The 25944-nt window shown below is 39.9% G+C and overlaps 2 protein-coding genes across 5 annotated transcripts; both read right to left on the bottom strand.

The window, feature by feature from the left end:
* Positions 1–394: 394 nt before the first annotated feature.
* Positions 395–16258, bottom strand: LOC136429892 (serine/arginine-rich splicing factor 3-like). 4 transcript variants are annotated; one of them, XM_066419987.1, is made up of 8 exons: positions 16054–16178; positions 15370–15433; positions 12458–12518; positions 8142–8364; positions 7341–7463; positions 3685–3735; positions 2677–2760; positions 395–2263 (listed from the first exon to the last, which is right to left on the bottom strand). In XM_066419987.1, exons 3-8 carry the CDS (start codon positions 12462–12464, stop codon positions 2206–2208), a joined length of 546 nt encoding a protein of 181 aa, XP_066276084.1. In that variant the 5' UTR covers positions 12465–12518; positions 15370–15433; positions 16054–16178; the 3' UTR covers positions 395–2205. The 4 variants fall into 4 exon arrangements, with proteins under 4 accessions (XP_066276084.1, XP_066276086.1, XP_066276087.1 ...); XM_066419989.1 differs by lacking the exon at positions 12458–12518 and having other exon boundaries at positions 16054–16258; XM_066419990.1 differs by lacking the exon at positions 3685–3735.
* Positions 16259–16739: 481 nt separating this feature from the next.
* On the bottom strand, positions 16740–25863 carry LOC136429890 (serine/arginine-rich splicing factor 3-like). Its single transcript, XM_066419986.1, has 7 exons — positions 25741–25863; positions 24561–24790; positions 23892–23932; positions 21898–22027; positions 19274–19468; positions 18615–18698; positions 16740–18216 (listed from the first exon to the last, which is right to left on the bottom strand). The coding sequence occupies exons 2-7, from the start codon at positions 24782–24784 to the stop codon at positions 18153–18155; spliced, it is 738 nt and encodes a 245-aa protein (XP_066276083.1). The 5' UTR covers positions 24785–24790; positions 25741–25863; the 3' UTR covers positions 16740–18152.
* Positions 25864–25944: the final 81 nt, after the last annotated feature.

Raw genomic sequence — 25944 nt, 5'->3', positions numbered from 1 at the left:
CTACAGTGCCAACTTTTCAGTATTTCCAGTTTGAAACGGGGATGCTTGCGGGCGACACTACCCCACACTTAAAATGAATGGAGGGTTACAATAATACCCTGACCAACCTGTTATCATACAATTTCTAAAGTTGAACAGCTTTAGTGATACAATGAATGACTAAAAGTTTTCTTATTCAACAAGATTTTGATTGAAGACTAGTTATCCCAAGCACATTATTCCAAATTGATTGTTATAAGTTCTATTCATCAAGGATATACACATGTAACATTAGTGCTTTCTCTTGAATATGTTTGCCTCACTGTGATAAAGTTGACAGGAAAAAAACAAATTTCTGAGCATTTGTCAAATTCTAAAGAGAAATCACACAACCAACTCACTTCTTATTCATACATAAACTTGTCAACAGTCTTTAATGAAAACAAAAGGTGGGAAAGTTTACTAACAGTGAAGCATGTTGACTTCAAGGCTGTGTGAGCCGTATAATTCTACTACAACAGGAAAATCATAATGAGTGCTAATATGTAGCATATAGTAATACCAAATGAAATATAATGGTTTCCAATAGATTTCTAAGCTAGCTTCATAATATGATAAGAACTTCCGATCATACTGGACACTTTAAATCATTTTTTCTACCGCACTATACATATAATGAACTTGTCCTGCACATAAACGTCCTAGTCCGGGTGTTGGGTGCATCAAAGATCCAACAATACTGGCTTAATCCCAATAGAAATAGAATACATACTGTAAAATAAAATAAAACTTTCGATACCATAGCTCTGAACAGCTACTTTCAAGCACTACAAAGTATGCTACACCTGTCTAGGACTAGCTTTTAGTCTCTCCGTCCCAGGATGCAAACTTGCTTGCTGGGATGGACAAAAAAAGTTACCCCTTAAATCCCCAAAATCTTAACTGTATGACATCAAATTGATAAAAAAATGTGTCTCTGTAACCTTAAAATGGCAGATTTAACAACGATAATTTTGCATGTGAGGGACAAAAAACATTGAAGCCAGAGATGGCCCTGTGTAATCTTCAACCTTTGTCAAACAATTTTTTTATTTATGCGCTTCTTATGTGTAAGGACCAGGGTAGTTCTAGGTGACATAAAAAATCAGCGGTGCAACAATATGAACACTAACAGCGACATCTATGACACCAGCTGACAATATACTACGCAGGCATAGATCACTATTTACTGTTGAGATCATTTAATGTCTCCTCTCACAAAAAGAAATAAAGCTTGGACGATAGCTAACATGCTGCTGGTTCATACATTGATATTCTATCACAGCATTGGCATAGTAAAGAAATAGGGAAAATGCAAATATTCAAAGGATATCAAAAACATTGTTCCTCTACAGTACATCATGACGTACAATGTTTTCACAGACAATTCAAAGAGTGTGTTTCATCTTAGTCTTCAAAGTGTTTCCGTACAACATATATCAGAAGAGCTTTTTCTATATCAACCTTTACTCAAAATTTTGTTTTGTTTATGTGGTAGAGAACACTCAGAGGACTTTGGTAATACAACATGTAAAAGTTTTACACTTTTTACAGGTCCATTTTTTTACTGAACAGATAAGAGAAAAGGTATTTTTTTTTGGCCTGCACAGCTGCAGATTTCTACTTTTTTCCTAAATCTTATCATCAGTTCTTGTTTGCAAACAACTGGTATTTTGTTTCCTGACTAAAACTTAAAAAAAAGTTAAAACAACAAAATGGAGACATAGTACTTGTTACATCATTTCATTTCTCACAGTTTCACACAGTATAAATGTATATAAACCTCCTCCTTCCACTGAAACTTGAGCACAGATTGAAATAACCCATAGACAGGTCAGTGTCCCCTCTGTTGTAAATGAAAATAACTTTAGAAGTCAGAATCCAACAGTAAATTACAATAAACTTATTACAGCATATCACAATAGGAGCTAAGTGCCTAAGAATATGTTTCATACAATACACAAGCATGTACAACTATGCTGTAACTTGCTAAAAATCAAACTAAAGAAGCTCATTCCCAGCAAATAGAGCAATACTAGATGTATAACAAGTACAATTACATTTGCACTAGATTACGACTTAACCAAATTGTCATCTTCAGGTTGGTTTAACATGAAACAGGCCTCTCAAAGGACTGTGGGAAGGCTGGTGGGTCAAAGGTCACCCTGGAGGCTCCCGCGGGCAGGTCTAGTCGTCTAGCGGACTCTTGCCTCGTGGACTGAGATTGATAGGGGAGACTGACCGACTGAAAAAAAACAACATAATACATTATGCCTGGGTAGTCAAAATAAACAACAATCTTATACTAGTATTTAATATACTGTTACACATGTGTACCTGATATTGATGATTTGTGCATAAATGTACGATATGATGTAAATAGGAATATATTTTTCAGCTAGTAACTTGTTGATTGTGTAACTTATTAATAATCATTGTATTTTTCCCCAAAGTTAGCTCTTAATAATACCTACCTGCTAGTTGAGCAACCTTGGCTTTACATGTATATGTTAAAGCGAAAAACACTCAGTCAATGTTCAAGAAGATCTATATTATCTTCAATGATGTAATTTTTCGAAAGTTAATCTAGTTGTGTCATGATTTTGGGACCGAACAGTTAAGTGTTCTAACAGAGGCTAGACAAAAGTAGACCATTACCTGCGTGAATGAGAGTGAGACCTCGAATGTTTCCTGTCTCTGGATCGCGAGCGTGATCGGCTCCGCCGTCTGTCACGCGGCGACCTGGACACGACAAAAACAAAGAAGTCACTAAATTGTTGTGTTACTACAGGCTGAAAGAGAGGTAGTTAAGAAGTCTGTACTGCAGCATCCAGCTGAAATTCAATTTGTTAATCAACAAGGAATTATGATATTTTCAAAATGCTTTCCTTCAACCCCAGAACAAGTGTTAGTAAAGCTCATGTTACAGGCATATAGACAATTATGTCATGTTACAAGGCTGATGTTAAGAAAGGTTGTTTTCAATAAGTTTAAGTTCAAATCAACATGGAAAGCAACAAACAGATGAGAAATGAACTCTGAACATGAATGCGGTAAAAAATATTACAGAAAACTGAACAAAACATTATGTTAGGGTGTGTTAACCAAATTTAAGGAAGAGTTTTCCCTACTGACTTGAATTAGATATAAGATTTAGAAAATGATCATCATGAGTGAAATCAGTACACCCAAACTGCCATCACCTGTTATATATAAAAGCTGCCATGTCATTAGTCTGAGATTTGGAAACTTTCTCAACTTGACAATCATTTAGTTGTTTGGAATGTTCACTTAAAAATCAGGTTGTTTGGTTTGATATTATCATTTGAAATTGCAACTTTCATACTTTGTGGGACTGGCCAAAATCATAGACCTTTCAGATCTGTATTGAAGCATGTATGGAAATCACAGTTTTTCTTACATGGAAGAAACTGGACAGTCTATCCCCTGAATGACAAGTCTCCCACATAAACATGGCAACTTTAATTCACTCAGCAACACTGTACTGTAATTGGCTGTCAAAATGGAAGAAACTGGAAAATATTCCCTAAATGACAAGTCTCCCACATGACATGGCAACTTTAATTTACTTTAATCTACTCAGCAACACTGTACTGTGATTGGCTGTCAAACTGCAAACACAAAAACGGGCATGCTCAGTACTACCTGCTGCCCGGGCTGCGACTGTAGAACCCTCGCCGGTACGGAGACAAGGACCTGTTCGGAACGACATTCTCAGTTAAAGACGAAAGTTTGTAGTTGGGAGTCCTGGGTTCGAAGCCCAGAGTATGTAGGAACAGCACAGCCTCACCAGTCTGTGCGTTGTAACTGCCTGATGGACATGAGGATTTTACATCTCTCTTTAGACACTTTCTCAAAACAAATCATAATAAATATGAAAGTAATGAGTTGCACTCTATACAACTTAGGATAAACATTCAGTTGTGCATTTATCCATTTTTAGGTCCAAATTCCTTACTGTGAAAGAATTGTGCCCTTGAAAACCTCAACTTGCAAATGGTACGCCCAAACTTGCAATGGCTGATACTTTAAAGAAATGCAGAACATATAGCTAGCAAAATCAACCGGTTTTCAATTTTACAGTGTTGCTTTCGTGGTAGATATTTGAATCACTGCCAATACTTTGCTCCAATAACTAAGTCAGGCGTGTTTGATGGTAGTTTGACATTTTCGGTTCACATGAGGGGTCAGAGATATGCATAGGCAAAGGATCCATCCAATTTGTCAGTGACCGAACAATGAGACAAGTTTTCCCTATGGCTTACATGTACAATTCTCCTGTATTTTCCTCATAATCCAATGGACTATATGAGGCACTATGTAATGTCCCTTTAATATGAGACAGATTCCTGCTAAAACATTTGCATGGTAGGTTGTAGTTTGTCCTTAGATCACTTGAAATGTGCCACAGGTTCTAGTAATGATGTAGTTGAACCACTCCTATTGTAATCACAGTAATTATGTGATAGGTAACCTAGATAGCTGTGTGACTTGTGTGGCTGTTAGGTTTTTATGTTAAATGCTGTATTTAACAGTGTAATACTGTGTAAAACAATCTGATCACAACAAGCTTTTACCAGAAGTGTTGCTCAAGGAAAATAGTTAAGTTGATGTGACTGTATGGTATATGCCACACAGATTTCAAGACAGCATAGACAAAAAACATGTTACAAAATTAATGTACATGTATGCTGTAGCTTTCTTATTTATATCATTACAAATCTTAGCACAGAAAACATAACTGTTGAAAACACCGTGGAGCCTACAAATCCACCTAAATCTATCACAATATACTTCAGTACAGAGAAAACAAAGAAATTGTTAATTTTTCAGCCTTCATGCAGCCAAGTGTCAGGACATCCACATACACTGCAGGGGATTTCTGTTAGAGCAAAATCATTGATTCATATTGATTAGCAATAAGTATTTGCAAGAGATTGTGTTAACAAAATCATGTTATCAATAAATCAATCAATCAATCAATCAATCAAGCATTCCTTCAGATTTTCACACACGACCCGACACATATAGTTAGCTGCCACAAACTTGAGACTGAGACGAAAAATATCCTCACCAATGTTGAATTTTAAAGTCTGAAATACATTTTGTAAGTATTTCAGTCAACAGTCAGACAGGTTATCATGATACACCCTCCTCTAGCAGGGCCGAGTCGCTCGGCAAGAAAGCCTCCAGCATCAACCCTGCTCTTCTGACCCAAGGTTTTTAAGGTATTGGTGACGTTACTGACAGTTGGTCATGAATAATTAATGAGCTAGCCTTATTTGGCACAAACAGCCGTTATTTTGTTCTGAACCCAAAGTAGCAATGTGAGACCTATCCTGATTGGCTGATTGCTTCCCAGCAACCTTTGCGGATTTCCACAAGACGAGCTTGTGGCAATCCTCTGATTGGCTGATAGCTGTTGGTGGTGACGTCACCAATACCTAAAACATTGGACCAGAATAGCAGGGTCGATGCTGGAGGCTTTGTTGCCGAGTGATTCGACCCAGTGCTTATAATAGAGGAGGGTGTCATGATAATAATAATGGCATCTATCCCAAGTTGCAGTGGCAGTAACTATGTGTGTCTAACTACAGACTAGTCTAGAGACAAGAACAGATAACCTACACCGGCCCAAGAGGCTGAAAGTAGAAAGGCGGCAGGGTTGTTAAGTCGGGCGGAGGGTGGTCGAAAGATGAGGCATTGAGGTCATAACAGCATCGTCCAATGACAAGTTGTCGTGGAAACCCGTCTCTTTTTTTTGGTGGTAGACAGACGGCTCAAATGTGGCGGGGAAGGTGGGTGTTGCAGACAGTAGGTGAAGCTTGCTTTTTTTGTAGTTTGGCTTGTACTTGTAGTACGGTAGACGTTTCTGTTTTTTTTGTAAAGACGCTGAAGTAAAGGTGAGATTTCATCAAGGGGGTTGCGAACTTGCAATCGATGAGGGGTGATCCTCATTGGAGATTGGTTGGTTGTAGGGACGGAAGAGCACAATTGTCGTGTTTTTGAGACTGTATAGGACTGGCCGCGCTGTACGTAGAAGGTGTGATGATTTCTTTGTGCCTGAGGTCGGGTGCTGTTTTGTGATTGGCCAGAAGGGCTGCAGCAAGGCATGCTGGGTGGAGGGGCTGAAGGTGTAGTTGAGGTGACAGGTAATGCTGATTGGATGGCGACGGTCACGTGACTTGCCAAGGGCTGAGCTGATTGGCTAATGTAGTCTGATGGGGTGGAGAAGCAAGATGGCCACTCTGTAAGGGGGTTTTGTTGGGACAGTTAATATCGAGGATTCTAGACTATAGAAAACCAGACGAAAAATTGATCGGAAAAAGACTTAAAAAAACAAGTACCTTTTGACATCACAGATACACTGCATCAGAGCATCTAACATGCTTGCACCATTATTTTAAAGCACTGGACTCCACATAACATTACACCCTCATTTGACACACCTTTATAATTACATTACCATTGGCATCTACAGCACATTCAACCACCTTCACCAGAAATTCCCTTGCGTCATAATGTGACTTCAAGACTTGATATGAAGCATAACAAAATAATGTGGTTCTGATTCTGCTTCTTAATCATCAATTCTGTCACATGCATCAAGGAGGTTCTTACATGCATTTTGTTTTTAATAACTTTGTATGAACACAAACTAACAGTAACATGGATGAGTAAACTTTGGTTTGTTCCATTCAAATTATTCCATGAAGGAATTTTCTGGAGTCTCCACGAAAATCACAAAATGTAGCACTTTAGTAGTCTTTATACTAATTTACTTTGTTTTAATGTACAGAACATGTAATTCAGCTTTTGGTCTGCAAAATGTTCTTTAAATAAAAACTCATTATCATCATTATCATAATCATGCAATTCCATGGCTGATTTTGACTAGGCAATTGAAAAATGAGGAAATATTTTCAGCACTTTTTGTAATTTTTAGGCAAGGATTTTGACTAGACTTAAAACTTGACATTAAGCTCAGTGACAAACTGAAATCATTGATAACCTTCAGATTCTGTCTAAATACTACATTCGTAACCATTCAACTAATTTGTTTTGTCACTCACAAGTGACATTTCAACAGTCAAATCTTTAATTTCTATTTACAAACGAGTAAAGGCACATGCATGCATTGCATACTCTGATGTCTATGAAAAGAGAAGACCAAAATCATTTAAAAAAAAGACTCCAATATATCCTTCATAACAAAGCAAACTAGATTGGTCTATAAGCACTGCAGGTGATTGATGTTGATTCGCTAAATGCTTTTGCTATTCAAACATGATTGAGGTCACCTTGAACGGCGGCGCTGTGGACGGTCGTAACCACGGTAACTGTTCGGAGGTGGCGGACGGTATCGAGATGAACGCTTCATCCCGTGAGACAGCTCCACTCGCACACGGCGGCCGCAGAGATAACTGGGAAATAGAATGGCGGTGACTCCAAAAAAGATTTACATCATGATTTGCATACGCATGTCTACGCTCCAAGTAGAGGTTGGTGGAGAAGATCGTGAGCTTTTTGTCATATGCACTTGTACTCTCATTGGTGGAGAGTGTGGACAGAAAACAGGGCATATGACAAAACGCTTACAATCTTCTCCACCAACTTCTGCTTGGAAAGTAATACAAGTCAAGTCTGCCTCAGTTTTGAGGCCTGTGCAAAGACTTACAATTGCCTGCTGATGGTTTGATCTTCAGAGAGAACTTCCTAATCTATTTTTTAAGGGCATGGAGAATGTTTTGCAGTCTATTGTAACAGGTTTAGACAGTTTTAAAAGATAATATCTTAATCTATTCTCTGAACAGGGATGGGGGACAATATCAACTTTCAACAACCTTTGACCCAAGCATGCTTACATTACATGTGCATAGATGTCCAGAGTGATCATGGGTCAGACAGCTGAAGAGGACTGACTCAGCGATTCATTTGAAAATTCTGGTCCGATCAACATTATGGAGAAATTAAACTGCCGGTATCTGCCAACTTGGCAGATACCGGCAGTTTAATTTCTCCATAATGTTGATCTAATGTTAAGGGTCTAGATCTGCAGAGAAGAGAAAGCAGTTATATCTGCTGGATGATGTCAGCCTTACCGCCCGTCCATTGCATCCACAGCGTCCCTCGCATCCCGTGGGTCATCGAACTCCACGAACGCAAAGCCTGGCGGGTTACGAGCAACCCAGACATTTCGAAGGGGTCCGAATGCGCTGAACGCACGCTCCAGCTCGTGCTTGGTGCCGGACTGACCCAGGTCGCCGACGTACACTTTGCAGTCGATGGGACCGGTGTCTCTCCAGTGGGACATGTCACGACCTCCTGAGGAACAGCAAAAAATAGAGACCTCAGTTGTTTTTGGTTGACAAAGTGGGAAGGCTGAACCTTTTCTATTGTCAGATTCTGTGACAGAGCAAAAAAAAAAAAAGACTGCAGTCCTGAATCTGGCTATTGGAAACCAATTCGAAGGAAAATTATTGCTTTGCATCTTCATAAGATAGCCCTAGGATGTTCTGAGTCTCTGTGTTTGCTTTTGTCTACCCTGGGATCCAGACTTAGAATCGGGCCATCAGCTAGTTTTTTCCGCCAATCTATATTAGCTGATCTAGCGGCCCAATCCAAAGTCTGGTTCCCGGGGTAGCTTTTGTCTAGTCCTACTGATCACCGACAGAGGTAACAACAAAAAGCTAAGAATGCTGACATTCAGGATAAGATAACATATGTGAGGTGAACTTTTTTGTTTGGCTATACTGTGTCATCTATATTCCGAGGCCAGACGATAATTACATGTACGAGTAGCATCTGGCACATATGAGAGAGTACACTTCCCGTCACAGTCGACTGCCCACATATAGGCAAGCAATTACCAAATGATGCCCATTGTCAACATCCAACAAATTTCATATCTAATGGCTTTCAAATACAAACAGTTTTGAAAGAGAATGAATAATTGATAATGTTATGGTTATTTTAGGATTTCATTTGGATAAAACCCCTCTTGAATAATTTATGGCTGTATTAGTCCTTCACACACAAACACACCACTCCTTGTTTGAACAAAAAGGTGCATGCATAACTGTAGTATCAGTAGGTACAACAGATCGAGAAGTCCTGAGCACAATATATTAGGGTTGTCCCTCTAGTCTACTCTCCAAGCAGAGGTTGGGGGAGAAGATTGTGACCTTCTTATCATATGCCCCGTTTTCTGTCGGCTCTCTCCCCCAACAGAGATTGGGCCATATGATAAGATTAGGTCAAAATCTTCTCTCCCAACCTCTGCTTGAAGAGCACCTCTAGCCTAGATCTTATGCCTTGCTCTCAAGGACACAAACATTCTGGGCAGCAATGTACTTTTTCATTTTAATTTCCAACTTCATTTCAATATATTTGAAGACCCTGTCACTGGGGTCACACTCAACCTTCTCCCTACTCACCCTAACTCTGTAACCAATAGGGAATTGGGTACCAAACAGCTACTTTAGTGTGCTGAAGGTTAAGGAAACAAAAAAAAAACTTGTCAGGATATCTTAAAGGTAATAGGATGGCCAGACTTTGATGAAAAGTAGGCATTGTTAAAAGATTATGATGACTGATTGGCAGAAGAATGTTCTGGTGGCTATGGTTGGCCCTGGGCACATTGTTTGGAGCTGCTAACACCTGTTAGATCAAGATCTTGCATGTACTTAGAAAGTGGAAAATGTTGCTGGAAAATTTTGAATTCTTTACTGCTGATATTGATGCAGAACTATCCTCTAGAAAATAGAATTAAGTAAAACTTCAAAATGTTTAAAAATTTTTTAAAACAAGCTGAAAAGTAATTAAAACTATTGACATTAGCCTCCATAGCAGGCTCTCTGGACCTTTTATGGGGGTCACAATACATTTTTTTTGCTACTGTGTCATTTGTGCAGCCAGCCTGTAGAAAAAGAAGTCATCAACAAAAAGTGTATTATAAGCCCAAAAAAGATCCAAAGAGCCTGCTATGGAGGCTACATAGACAAGTCTTGTCACACATACACTTTTCTCTAATTTCTAAACAAATAAAAGCCCTTTCAGTTTCAACCTTGTATTTCATAAATCATCCTCCAGCTAATCTTCAAAACACCCCAAATGGCCAGAATCACACAAAGTTGCAGGATTTTGCAAAGCAAGTATGAGAAAATGTTAAAACACCATTACCTGAGACAGGAACCTACTTGTTTGCTGAAAGACTGGACAATTGACAACCGGGCTCGTTTGATCTGTGACCGAATGTCCCAGCATATGTTGATAGAAATGGGTGTATGAACGGTAAAATCTCCCTTTTTAATGACTATCAGTGGTGTGTTGGGTCAAAGATAGGAACCAGAAAGATATGTTAACAATAGTCCCTATCAACAGCTGCTAGTAAAGCGTCTCTGGCACAGAACTTCGGATTAGTGATAACATTTATGTGCCATCTGTTTTTGTACTAGTGTATTATCACACTATCGTAGCACAGACATACCTTGGATTAGTGTATTCAATTTCAGTACAAAAGACCAAGTATAACATAAACAAACAAAAGGGAAGCTTGTTCCATAAAGCATGCGACAGCTTGTGCAAGTTTCTTGCTGCAAATAAAGATTTTCTTACAACAATGGATCATCTTGACTCATGTGCAATTAAGTCACAATAAGACAAATCCTAAAGATGTGCACGCAAGTCTGTCTCAAGGACCTGTCCCTCTGTCCCAGGATGGAAATTAACTTGTTGGGACGGACAAAAAATTTTGCCCCTTTCGTCCAAAAAATCTGAGCTTCATGCCATGAAACTGATGAAAATATATTTTCGTAGGCTTTATGTGACAGATGTAACCAACTAACAACATGCCTTTGGGCTTTCAAACAATGAATCACCCCTGTGTGTATTTGTGTTTATCGGCTTTACGGGTATGTAGAAATGACCTCAAACAAGCTGTTACACCTCTGCCTAACATATCAAACTCAATGACATTCGGCCCACAGGACACAAATATCTGCACCTTTGACTGTTTGAGTAAAAGTCAACCAGTGTGTAAATCTACTGGGAGTGCACTTTGGGCGACGTAATTGTCCTCTTGTCTCAACAGTCCCATTGTGATAACCTGCTTAAATTATACGCTGCCAAACTATGATTACACATAATCACCTCCACTTACGTGATAAAAATCTTTCTGTGCCCAGGGTGCTTCAAACAACTATCTAGAGATATGTGGGTAACAACAGAGGAACACAGGTGTGCTTCCAAGGAGGTTTAAACCTCCTTGGGTAAACCACATCTTTTACAATTGCCAGTAGAGCCACCGTCATTCATAGACCATCTGCCCCATAACTAATGGGGATTTGCCACAACTCCCAAGACCAACTTTAATCTGATATCTGTCTGGTTGTTTGGGCCAGGTAAAAACTGGTTTGGTTTCTAGACAGCTGACATTCAAGTCTTGAGGGTTCAAGCTTTATACATGCATCATTGAGCAATCAACAGTCAAACCTGTACAAGTAACCACCTCTGCCAAAGGGCCACCTGCATCTGGCTAATGTGACCACATTTTGTGAAAATATATCTACAAGGCCACTAGGTTAAAATTGACTTTAATTTTTGGCAACACCTCAAAGTCGGAGTCTTTTTACTCTCCAAGCAGAGGTTAGACTCAGGCTTTTTTGAACGTCTTTTTAGGCCATTTGTCAGCCTTTCTATTAATATAATTGTTTCAGTGAAAAGTATGAGTTATGATCGTTTGATAGGGGCATCATCACACTTTGCTTTGGATGTGTGCACGCAATTTATAGGAATACTGCAAAAGTTACTCGCTCTGAAACAAGGTAAAACCTATGTGGTATAATTTTTTCTTGGTGCATAGATATGTATAATATAGGCCAGTACACACTAAGAAGAACTGGCAGAAGAGAAATGCTGACCAAATGGCTAAAAAGATGTCCAAAACCACGCAGAGCTTGGAGAGTAGTCATTTCAGTAAGCTATCATCCTCAGGTATGTCGATGAAGGTTAGACATCCAGGTCAGTACGATACGCAAGATAACAGTTACTCAAGCAACTGGATAGATATCAGAAATGGTCTGACGTAGAGACACTGACGAAAGGTAGTGGATGCTACCTGCAAAGTCTGACCATTTCTAATACTATAAATGCAGAAATGTTCGTGGTAAGGAGCAAATGGAGTGTTCCCGCGTTTGAAACAATAGTGGCGCTACAGTCACACAATGGAATGGCTTTTCGTGGTGGTTTAAGTTCGCGGTAAAGAGTTCACAGGGAAAACCGCGAAAATAAAACCACCGTGAACATTTCTGCATTGACAGTATCTATCCAGTTGCCCAAGTAACTATTATCTTGTATCATTCTCAGGGATTGCGTTGTACATGTAATTGTCTGGGTTGCATAACTCGGGCATAGTCACCTGACATGGTGGTGTAGATCTAGATGTTCGTGGGATGGGGGGTGGAATCAACTTAGAACCTCTGAAATAACAAAGCGTTGCAAAATGTCAAATTTCTTGTTACGGGGAATCAAAACCGCAGGCGAACCACATTCGCTGGAAACTCAATTGTTAGAAATCTGCATCTATTAAATCATATTACATGCTGAAACATTCGCATGTAAAGCAGTCATCCTCAATTGAGGTGAAACATGATACTTTTTCAAGTGGCTAGCGGCAGTGCAATACGGCTTCCCTACGGGGCTCGCATTTAAAAAGTTATATTTCTTATACGCATAATATCATGTTACAAACAGTGAATGAGTTCTGCATACATTGAACGTACAGCAAAGGCCATTTTCTCAGGGGAAAATATATGCCTGAGCAGAGTTGAAAAGAGCGTTTTAGCAGCTCCATCTAGTTAGAATTTAGATGGTAAATTACAACACTTTAAACAAATTGACATTAACTGGCATCTAGCCCATTCCCACGGGAAAAGGCTACACTAAACTACACAAGGTTAAAGTTAATGATATAGTAACTGTGACCTGTTTCTCCGTCACGTATGAAGTATAAGCAACACTCAGGTGGTTCCTTTATCATTAACCCAGTGCTATAAAGAATATGAATTTCACAACACGACAATTATGTTGGTTAATGGTAAAGAAAGATCAAGAACCTCCTACAAAACCTGGACATTAGCATACTTTGTCATGAAATCAAGCCAACATATCTACGTCACTACTACGTAATGACAAGGACTGTTTCAGAAGATAAATACTAGTCTGAGCATAATCATTATCAATATTATGGATCTAACTGTAACTCGAAATGGCAATTACAACTCGACCTTACACAAGTAACAATTCAAACAGACATATACGTAGCATCAAAATTGTCTACAGCTAATTTTACTCACAGCTGGAGTTACATGTATGATTGAAGACCCTACGGGCCCAATCCAGAAAAAAAATGAGCTATTGTCCTGGGAAATTACTGTCTTCTGAACAATGGGGTCAGTGGGAAAACTAATTGCATGTCTACATGTATCTTCATTATCGTAGGTCCTTCCAAAAACAGCCTAATTAGATGAATTGTTTGGCACCTCCTTAATCATCAAATGGCCTCTAAAGTGACATGTTTTATAGCTTACAGCAATTTCTAAGAAGTTCTGGGGTCTGGAAGGTTCATGCAATTAGGTCGAATACTACTTTGTCTTTCATTGTTTTACCTTCAAGTAACTATAATTGGCTGAGAAGGGGAGGGGATTGGACATAGAAACATGATCTGGCAAAATATTGTCAAACACAGTCATATGACACTTGACAGTCACCTCTCTATCCTTGTATGACATTGATGAATTTGGCTGTGACATAGACTGATAGAGTGCAGTATATGGGTTGATCCTCTTTGAATGTCACTTCCAAATGTCCTGGCACAAATTGACAAAAAGGGTTCTCTATATCTGTCTCAGAATCTGTCCAGGGGCTAATCTCCAAGCAGATGTTGGAAGTGAAGATATTACAGTAACTGTTCTCTTGTTGCCCCATTTTTCTGACCTACAAGTACATGCACTAGAAGGATGGTCAAAAATGAGGAAGAAAAAACGGAAAAAAAAAACAACGATGGCAGCCAGAGAAAGTAGTAATCTTCCCTCCCAACATTTACTTGCAAAGTACACTGGTACCAATTTTCAACTTTAGATGCTATATTTGTGTTTCCTGCAATACGTCATTGAAACTTCAAGCCTGCATTCTCTTACTAGTAGCCAACAAGATTGCAAGTTGCTTCTTTTTCTGCATCTTATATCTTTTTTTGTTGTTGTCGAATTGAAGGTGGGTTTTCGAAGCCTGTCACTGTTTTAATAGCCTGGTACCCATCCCTGTAGTAGCTACTGGATTTCCTGTAGTCCCCTTTCCAAATATTAGCTATACATAGTAGTCTAGCACGGTAAGCACTGACTTGCAGAGGGGACTACAAGTTAAGTACAAGGAACTAAGCAACTACAACAGGGATGGATACTACTTTATTACTAGGCTAATGTTTTGAAACAATACTGCGGGCATGCAACAGATGTTCTTCATCTTCTTACGTCAAGCGACTCTTCTCATCTGGGCACATTATCTCAGAGTCAGATAAGCCCAAGCTACATTGTCCAACGCTATCTAATGATTCAAGATGATTCTAATTAGATGTTACTGCATTGTGGTTACTGTATAATCTTGACAGATAAGACACAATAGGAGTTTAAAACGACAGCTTTTCATAAGTGTTTGATGCATGCACTTAGAAGACCTTGGGGTCAAAATGATATTTCAGTATAGAATCATATGCATTCTGGTGGTAAAATTCTTAACATCCCTGGGACATCCCTGCATTGTGGTATCTTGACAGAAATGGAGTTCAAAACAACAGCTTTTCATCATGATCAGTTTTCGCCTTTTCAGTGCAAGCACTTAGTGACACTTTGGTCATAATGATGTTTATTTCTGAATCATACGCACTCTGGTGGTAAAATTCTTATCATCACTGGAACAACAGCTGTACAACAACAGAGTGTTTGAACAAAATAGAGGTAATTAGGTGTGTAAAATAGGACACTGCACACAACCACCACACCCAGACTAGCCAGAGAAAACTATTATAGTATTAAGTTAAAGAATGCACATTACACCAAGAAGGTAAATTGGTAGCACACAGTTGTGGTCGGATTTTGTTTAGAGAGAGAATAATTCAAGGAAAGAAAGCATGACGTATAGTCATGACATCTACGAAAGCATCAGAGTGATCAGACAATAATTGATATCAATATTATCGAAAATGCACAATGAAAAGAATATGTCACAACTGTAAGTGATAAACAAAAGAGAGATTTAAGTTTTGTAAGCACAAACCTTTCAAGTTTCCTTGGCAGGGATAATATAAGTAGTATCCGAAGACTGCACAACCAATGGTCTTCTGTAAATAAATAAACATTATAATATTCTGGTAAAGGGCATATCGTAAAAATAATATTTGTATCAGTTAATTCTACAGCATGGAACTTTTGCCAAATCAACTTGTACATAGGTATGATCGTACAAATATCGTTAAGTTCACTTAATACTTCATCCCAATTTAAATAGGGAACCTAAACAGTCAAACGAACGGTTCCTTTCACTTTCATGTAAAATTATGTTGTATGGCTGACCGCCCCCCTCCCCCTGCTCTACAACCGAAACGCCCATCTCGTTCGTGAATAATTTTGTTCCCTTGCAAAGCAAGACAGTCCTACATACCTTTGCCGTCGAATTATTAAGGGTTACCTTCATGTTTAAATTCTTTAAAGAAGCCACAAGGAAACCATATACAAGCAAGCAAGGACGGTGAACTAGCCAGTATACAGTCTGGGTACACCGAAAGCTACGGAAGACACTGCGACGCGCTAATAGCTGCTTGCGGTAACGTTATCCTTTGAGAACAAGTCCACAATGATGTTCTTAAATGAAGCACAGAATTGTCATGCAGCATTTTTAATTCAGCGTCAAGGACAATATACAGATATGACAGAGCACGGAGACTTGTTTACAACTACTCACCTCTTGACGCACCCCCACACTCAAGATGGCCGCCCGGCGGTTCGACGAGCACTCGGGACTGTTCGGAAAGCCGACGAGGCACGAAGTATTTCCGACGACGGTACGACATTCGCGCCCCCTGGGGATCGTTAGACTTGGGAATTCCGTATCCAGAGAAAGAAGAACCGAAAGAAAATGATACTTTTGAATTCTATAATGACGTTCTAGTATGATGAATAACTTGGTCTGATGCTCAATCTATATATGGGAAGTGATTCACTGCACTGAAGATTGCAGTGGCCTCCAAACATTTTCTATTCCTGATAGCTACGACGTTATAACTATTCTCCAAGCAGAGGCTTCGATCGAGAGGGGTAGTTTTGTCCGGGATTTCTAACATCCCCTCTCTGCTTGGAGAATACGTTTTTATAGGCAATCTCCAGATATATCTTCTGGTGGCAAAATCTGCCTGTCCGTGACCAAACAACATACTAGTAGTTATAAATAGTCGTAGGAAGATCAACCTTGAAATAAGTAGTAGGGGGCAAAAATCTCAGGGCACCAAAGCTTCTATTTCTTTTAATTATTTCTACCCGTTGTACTATCATCTGCATCAAACATGGTGCATACTTCCCCACTCCATTTCCACACACCTCCTTTATCACTAGCAAACTCTCACCTTTTGCACAATAAATACAGCACAAAGATATGTCGTGATCTTTTATTAAAAGCACATCAAACATTCAAATCAGCGTACATAGCCTTGGCAGTAAGAAATGGAAAGATCTCTGAATTTTAAACGGAAAATTACTGGACAATAAAGTCATAACAATAACATACACTGCTCCTATAGCTGTTCATACGAGTGGAGAGATACATACTGAAATTGCTGCTGACAACGTTCATGGAATACATATACAGAAATGACAGAACCCTACAACAGTTATTACACCATATACAGGAAATGTCAAAACATCATACTTCATGTGACTCGAGTTACACCCATTACCTGTCACAATATAACCACCATATTATTCATATTCACCAAAAAATAGCAATGCAAGATGATGAGCTTACCTCTTTCCACTACTATTTCCTGCCCTTAAGAAACCACTAACTATTTGAGAACCTCTAGCTGAAATATTGCTGACAAAACTTGGTCAAAAGAAGTACTGTTCCTGACAGACTACAGCAAAACTACCGGTAATGGAATGTACTATTCTATACTGGACACAATTTATGAATGCTCAAAAAACGTTGGCTTCCTCTATAGCATTACATGATTCACCAAATTAACTGGATGTTCATCATTTTGCTGCAGATATAATAGCTATAGAAATGTATGCCGGTGTTAGAAGGTAAATTCGAAACGTTTCTCCAAACGGCAATATCATAACGCCATAACCTACATGTACAAGTACAGGAATATAGTGCAAAACATCTATGCTGCCAAAATGACTTCCAAGCTTTATTTCACCATTTCCCCCCAATACCTGCTATGCTTGTACAGCTATAGTCTTGAGATCACAACTTCTATCTTCTTCAGTCTTTCTAAACACTGTGGGATGCTGAAAACAGGTGGGGATTTCAACAATGCCATCTTGTGTGGATTCAACAATCAACTCTTCATAAACTCTTCCATTCGAAAGGTTCATACGGGGTGGTAAAAAACGCTTACAGATGACATTTCCCTCTTATTCAAGTATTATCACCTATCTTAAAACATCTCCCCTTCCTTAAAAAAAACGTGTCACTTTTCAAATGGAATCACTATGAAATACTAACGCTGAAACATTTTAATTTCGATTCTTTCTCCAGATATCAGATCCCCACATATTTTCACACCCGCTACAGGATTTACGTAGCTGACGGGAAATGCCTTATGTTATATTTCTTAAAACAAAATCTTCTCAACTTGTCCACCATCCATTGTTTTGCTACAGAGGTGGCTGTAATTCAGAGGCCTGCTCATGTCTATCATCATTACCAAGGTCTCCTTTACAGCCTTACCAAGTCTCTTAACATCAACACTAGATTTACAAGAAGAAATGTGGTACAGTTTCATATGGGTCTCTCTGCAGCCCGGGTTGTCCTGGAGCTAAGAGGGAGGTAACTTTGCTTCAGTCGTCGTTTTCCTTCTGCACATCTTCTACGCCGTTCTCCTTAAGCTTGTCTGGAGAAGCGCTGGAATGAAAAAAAAGATTGTATTGCACATTGCTTCTGGTAGTACTAGTAGTAGTACTAGTATCCATTATTTGATTGTACTGCTGCCGTGGTCCCTGATACAGGGATGGGCAGCAGACAGCCAGTCTTCACACCGCTCTTCCAAGCGGCTCTGTCCAGCGGGTCCATGCTGGTAAGGCCACAAACCTTAATGTCCTTCCTGACACATTCCAAGTGGGATGAAATTTTCTTTGGAGACCTTCTCATCTTTTCATACCCTAAATTTAACACTAAATGTGCACCATGTCTGATCTAGCCTAAAATTTTTACCTTCTATGCTTTCCTTTTGATCTCTCATTTATTCATAAAAAGGCCTGTCAAAGAAAAACAGGTTTGAAAGAGGAGGGAGGGCTATCTACCTGCGGCCGCGTGATGCAGAACGGGATTCACGCCGCTTCTCCGGAGTCCTGGACCTGGAGCGGGACTCGCGCCGGGAGCCAGACCTGTAGATGGAACAGACACAACGTTTTGAGTTTCGCACTCATCAATATTTCAAATGCAAGACAACTGTTAATACCATCAAATAGCAAAAATAGAAAGTTTCAAATATTAATTTTTTTGAGGCGAGAACTTTGGTAGCAAAATTTTCATGGTGTAGAAATCGATTGGACGTTTTCACTGAACTTTTACCGTGGCGGCAAGTGATTTACAGAACGGATGTGTGAAGGAATCATAAATAATTACAACAGGTTTTTAACGGTGATGACAAATTCACGGTACAGGGGTGAATATGAAAACCAGACAAAGTCACAGTGAAATAAACAAGAATAAAAGTACCAGGGGTTCATCTAAATCGGGAAAGAGGGGCGCTGCGCCCTCTTGTTTCAGCCCAGCGCCCCCTTGTCAAATTCAGATTTTAGCTTAATCCCCAGCATACAGCCTTCCCTCAGTAATTCTTCCATAAAAACATATAACTTTGCTCCCTTGCCTGTGTATGCTCCCTCTTGTTTAATTTTTCTAGCAAAACCCCTGCAGTACCCTATCCACAAATGTGGTGAAACACAACAATACTGCCCACCTGCTGCGTGGTGTGTGACTGCGGGACCTGCTGCGGCGGGACCTGCTGCGGCTCCGACTGCGGGAGCGGGAGGGCGAGCGGGACCGGCTCCGACTGTAGCTCCTCCTGCGGTCGCGGCTGCGGGACCTGGAGCGGGAACGCGTGCGGCGGCGACGGTCACGGCTACGAGAACCGTCGCGGCTCCGAGAACGGCTCCTGTCGAGGATACAGACACAGAAACCGTCAGATTGGACTGGGCTAGTGGCGTGCAACATTCGCATGACATTGTCAACCTTTCTGGGCCTGGCTTCTTCCATGGGACCTGCAGTAGCTTACGAGGGAGTCAAAAGCAACATTTACGTCTGTCTTTATACATAAAACCGATTTCCACTAACTAATTCGACGTTAATTATCAACACAGTAAAGTACATGTTTTGTATCATTTGGCCACTGCATGAACTTGAATGCTGTCATGACTACGCAATGTTTAGTAAGACCCATTGAAACAAGATTTGGTCAACAGTGTCAACAGTGAAGAGAATTATGAGTAGCCTAGTCTTACCCCAAAGGGCCTTGTGACAAGATTTAGTGAGGAGACCGAAGATAGAACCAGATGACACAATTTTATCAGTGATTGAAAGGAAGAAGTCGTTTAGGTGGATAGTTCCAAGTCAAGGAAGACAGATATTATGAGAACAATTTTTAGAAAGAGTTTCTGGTCAAAGAGTTGTAGTTATGAACTGTTAGGTACAGCTGTGGAACAAGCATTTTTATCACATCTTAATGCTTGGAGATGCTTGAAATTCATCCTGAGAATTCTTCATCAAATCAAAGAGAAAATTAAGAGATTCAGAAAAAGAATGCAGATCATTTAAAAATTAAGAGATTCAGAAAAAGAATGCAGATCATTTAAAAAGGCAACTAGTAACTTTTTGGACAGCATATTTTTCCAAAAAGGAAGACAAAGTTTTGCTAATATGAGTAGTATTTACTGTAGCAAGGAAACCCCCTTGTGTACAACAATGCATAACATTGGATGCAGTGAAGGTAAACACCTTGTTGGTTACAATGCTTAAGCTTGTGGTATATCAGGCCAAAATTACAATGAGATTTCTTTAGCATCTTTGGACCACACAAGAGTTAGGCTCAAATAAGTCCAAACAAAAGTGCTCCCTGTCATCGCTGTAAATTGTAGCTGTACAAAACTTCCACAACATTCAGTACTGCAGGGACAAGCAATCTTTTCATAGCATATCACCACCTCCCATCCTCACAGCAAAAAAATACTCTTTTCCTCTTTTTATATAAAAAAGGGAAAAAAGGAAGAAAAGAAGGCGTTCATTGTACGTAAAACAGCATTTCGTAAAATTTATAAAAAATGTCAGAAAATGTTGAATGATCTTGCTTTTTTTAGAGTAAAAAATTGTTTTCAAAGCTACTGACTATAGTTTAAGTTCTTAGCGCTGTGTAAGATGGGAGGTGGAGCAGTACATACCTACCCTAACTGCAGCAAACTTAACTACAGACAGTATATGGCACCTGGTTTACTGGAGTCGAATCTACTGTCGTAACACTGCACAGTGCAGAGTGTCGGACGAATCTCACACATAATCAACGGTATGGTAGAATGTAGGCTGGGTGAGTAGGTTGATCAACTCGGGCTCTCACACAAGGGCCGAATGTGTCGACGGCTGAGCCGAAACTGACTTGAGAGCGAGCCGTTTTCTGAATGGCCGATGGTCGACTTTATCGGATTGGTGGATGTGTGGGAGGAGAACACATGCTGGGATTGGCTAGCTGATCATGAGCGTGGCGACAACTGTATGCTGATTGGCTCAGCGCCGATCACATGATGTAGACTACGCTGATTGGCGAGTGCCGATCAGGGAGCGTGTCGCACGCCTGGCGCCCACAGAAGGTACATGGAGAACTTTCAACGACTCATGTGGTGCGTGTGGAGAACTGACTCAAGGAGGAAAACCGCCTGCAAGTTTTACACCAAGTGGCACAGAATAAGTATAATAAGTATGCAGAAAAGAAAAATATTTCATGTGCAATAAGAGATGCGCATACAGAAGTAAGGCAACCATGGCCATACCTAGAATGTTCTCATGCCACAATAGTCAATATAACAGTTGGTACAATACTAACTTTTTGGGAAACACAATAAAGAAAGCGATGGATAGATTGTCTTTTTGCTACATTTACTTGAATATCACGGTTTACACAAAGCAGTGTTTATCCATATCACCAGGGGTTATGTCAACAAGGGCCAACAAGAACATTCTAGAAGGTGGGATGGAAGTCCTACAGAAAAGCACTTTACCAGTATGTAAAACATGAGGTAACAAATCAACATGGCCTGGTCGTTCAATATACTCACTCTCTTCTGCCAGCAGCAAAAATATACAGTTAGCCAAAACAGGAAACAAGATTAGGCCCAGACTGTCTGTAAGCCATGCAGAGTGGAGTCTACTTACATGTTCACCAAACACACTTAAGACGGGAAATGTCTATACTGTACATGAAGGGGGGAGAACAATTTACGGTAAGGAGCACAAAGTAAGCTTCTGAAAATAGCCGAGGAAATATATGGCTACGTTAGTAAACGGTAGGTTGCGGAAGAGTAGGAAACGTGTCATTACCGGCGGCGGTAGCGGTAGCAGTCCCGGGCGTAGTGCCCACGCTCGCCACATTCATAGCATCGGTCTAGCGGGTCGAAAGGGCGGCGGTAGTATGGTGGCGGCGGGCCATATCGCGAGCGGCGACCACCTCCTCCCATTCCTGGAAAGAATTAAATAAACACTCAGTATAAACATGACTGTGGCATTTATCCTTGAATACCTCCACTGTGTATCAGTATGGAGATAAAAAAAAAAAAAAACCTATAAAGTACTATCAACTATCTTTTAAATATCATGCAAGTAACAGCTTGTTCCATGGCCAACACAGTAATACTAGCTTGACACTCATTTCTGGTTGTGTAACTTACCACCTTGTCAAGTTTTATAAACACTGCATGCATAGATTTTGAAATCCAACAAGGAATACAAAGTCGTTCTTATTCTAGATAGTCCATTTACAACAGGAGTCGAACTACCTGTTCAAATGAAATATCATTAGAAAAAAGCACATAGTATGTATACACACCTTCTCTTGCTGTAGTCCCAAGTTTATATGTTGTCAATTTACGGTCATCACATAAGAGGGGAAAGAAATAAAAGTTAAGCAAAATAGATCAATCTCTTAACTTTTCAATAAAATTCAACAATGAAATATCAGTTCGTCAATGTCTGGCTTTTGTGGGACTTTGAGGCATTCAATCGAGGTCAGATAGAGAGTAGGAAATCCCATAGATTCCCAGGTATCAATTCCTCAGTATATCATTAACAAAGGCTTTAATCTTGACATCCTTTAGCTTCAAATCTATGTTTTCAACATAAAAGTTACAGAGCACCAGATATGTATTCAATGATTTATTAAAAACATTTCATTACATACAATAAAAGAATAGCCTTTCAGGAGCAGACAACAATCTCTCAGTTCTGAAGACTGCCCTGTTCATGTGGCTTAATAACAGAGTCCATAATATGTTGGCACAGTCTGTGATAGCCCTAGTGCACTGTGCATTAAGGGTGGGTGTGTAGTAATGATAAGTTTTTCACACCTTCCCTTGCTGCAATCGTGTGTGTTTGTCCAAAGTCAAGGTGATGTCGGTATGGGGGCATCACATAGAGGAAAAATGGAAACAAGTTGGGCAAAATACAAAACTCGCCAAATCTGGCCATCAGGAGACACACACAATTTTCTAGTTGCCAAGAAGACTGCTTCAGGGCTCATTTGTTATTTCAGGGCACATCGAACATTGTTTTGTAATTCATTCAAAGTTATGCACACCTTCCCTTGCTGCAACCGTGTGTGTTCGTCCAATGTGGAAGGTGATGTGATGTCAGTAAGGGGGCATCACATAAGGGGGGAAAATGGAAACAAGTTGGGCAAAAATACAAAGCATCTTGAAACGGTGACAGTCACCTGTCATTTCAATCCTTCCACAAGTATGGTGAATTCCAATACATAAATAAAAATAAATAAAAAACATGCCAAATCTGGCTGTCAGAGACACAAAAACAATTTTCTAGTTGCCAAGAAGACTGCTTCAAGGCTCATTTTTATTTCAGAACATATTCAACATTGTTTTACATCCAGCAGCACACTTGCGCATCCTAGGTTCCATGCACAAGTTGGGAAAATCACACAATCATATATTTTCTTTTTTTATTGCATTTTTAAAAGAAAAATAACAATACAGTGAGGGAACTGTCCAGCAGAAGTTTTAAATATAACCATAATAATAAAACAATGAGATTTAGCTACTGGCAAACCCAGGTCACAGGCATTTAACAGACTTAACACAAATGAAAAAAAATAGAAACTTCCACTAACCTTGACGAGCTGCAGTTGTGAAGGTTTTGTCAGAGTGATGATCGACACATAAAAGAGAGAACAAAGAACTACTATAAACCATTGGTAATCTTAGTGTAAGTCATTGAAAATTCAGAACACCGAAAGTTCAAATACACATCAAGCTATCATAAATGAACAAAAAGACACACAACATTATCATGAACAACATACTAACCTGTGGACATCTCAACACGGGCTGGTGCTCCACAGATCTCTCTGGAGGTAGAAGGAAAAACATGTGTTACACTATCATCGCCGCAAAAATCTCCAGAAGCCAACTGAAGCATCCATAACACTTGTCACATTTTAGGGGCAAAGCTATAGTCTGACATCCATTTGACCTCAGCTTGTGTCTCCTTTAACCATTACTAGAAGCTGAACAAGAACAAGCGCTTTTGTAGATTCGAGTACACATGTGAAGTATCAAAGGCGAACGCCCCTAGCTTGTTAAGTTTTGTCTGGACATTGTCTCGATTTGCATAACAATGTCCAGACATGTTTTGCTGATGTCTCGGGGGCCTTCATCGTTGACAAGTTACACACGCTCGAATAGCGCTTATCAACATCTGGCAAGTAAATTTGCCTGACTGCTTAACATTCAATGCAGCCTATCTCTTGCTACATGACAGAAGGTGTCAGTACATGTTGGTGAATGATTGAGTCTCATCTAAAGAGTGTTTAAATTACTCTCCAAGCAGAGGTTGGTGGGGATGATTGTGAACTTTTTATCATACGTCCAGTTTTTTTGGGATGCTCTTACCACCACCAACTGCTCTCCAACCTCTGTTTGGAGAGTACTTTAAATCATACCCATGTCATGTGAAATCATCTGCAATTTCTTAACCTTCTGTCCAGGTGCTTGACGGCATCCTTAGCATCACGGGGGTCCTCGAACTCAACAAACGCAAAGCCTGGTGGGTTGCGAGCCACCCAGACGTTTCTCAAGGGGCCGTAGTAGCTGAAGATGTCTCTAAGCTCCCGCTCGTTGCCACGTGTGCCGAGGTCCCCCACGTAGACCTTGCAGTCCAGGGGACACTGGTCCCGCGGATCTCTCCCATACCTCGACATGATGATCTGGAGCAAAAGTCAGAAATATAAATGTACATTTTCCATGTAAAACTCAACAAACCTGTGGCACCAATGCCAAAATGTGGTTTAAAGTAGAGTACTGTCAATGAAGAAATGTTCGTGGCAGACCTCTTCAGCGCAAACTTAAAACCATGGTACTATTTTGTTTAAAGCGAACTTAAAACAACCACGAAATAAAAGCCACACGAACATAAATTCATTTACAGTAACAGAATACAGCTGCAGTCATTGAAAGAAAAAAATTGTAGCATAAGATAACATTGTCCCAACAGAACAGAACAATTATATTGCTGTCAAACTGCATAATTTATGCAGTCAGGTGCATGGTCTGAACACACGTACCAGGAAACAACACAGATATAGAGCACATAATTCTTTTCTCAGCCCTAAACAGTGAACACACTTTCACACAATTTCCCGAACACGTGGTACGCGGGGTCAGTGAACTGACGTTACAAGCGGAGCGGCCCTGACACGCCTTGTCTATAATCCTAGCTCGCAAACCGCAGTAATTGATATGATCGCGTGACAACAATGAGGGGGGAGGGGGGCAAGATTCACAACAAACAGACAAAACACGCCAAGCAAAAATAGCAGATCTAGTTTACTCTATCGTGCATCTCGTATATAGTGCTTCAAGCACTTAAGTGCAATCTGAGAAAGACATGGAACCCCGTAAATCTATGTCGACTTTCGTTTTGGGTAACTAAACGGCCAGGTCCCTGCCATGAGGATGGTTAGCTTTTGGCGTCATGAACAAGGAACACAATCGGGTAAACATCGCAGCAATCCACAAAAATTACCTACATACTTCGAGAAAATAATGTGCTGTAGGATATATCAAAGCTACCAGTAGTATCCAAATTCATCTAAAATGTGGATTTTCTGCATAGTACTGGAGTTTGCTAGAATTGAATTTTCGTAATTTTACTTACCAAGCCAAAGATGGCGGCCCAGCGTTGGTTGATGCACACGTCTCGCTTTCTTCCCGAAATGCACCTAAGCTTTGCACACGGCACGAAATCTTTTTTGGATCTTTCTATTATGTCACAGGGGAAATATCTTATACATCATTAAGAAAATATAACATAACAGCAAAAAAAACTCATTCAATAGAGACACATTAATTTAAGACATAA

The sequence above is a fragment of the Branchiostoma lanceolatum genome, chromosome 3 (assembly GCF_035083965.1).
Source record: "Branchiostoma lanceolatum isolate klBraLanc5 chromosome 3, klBraLanc5.hap2, whole genome shotgun sequence".
NCBI lineage: Eukaryota > Metazoa > Chordata > Leptocardii > Amphioxiformes > Branchiostomatidae > Branchiostoma > Branchiostoma lanceolatum.
Note: the sequence above shows the minus strand (reverse complement) of the source record. Positions and strands in the feature narration are given on the sequence as shown.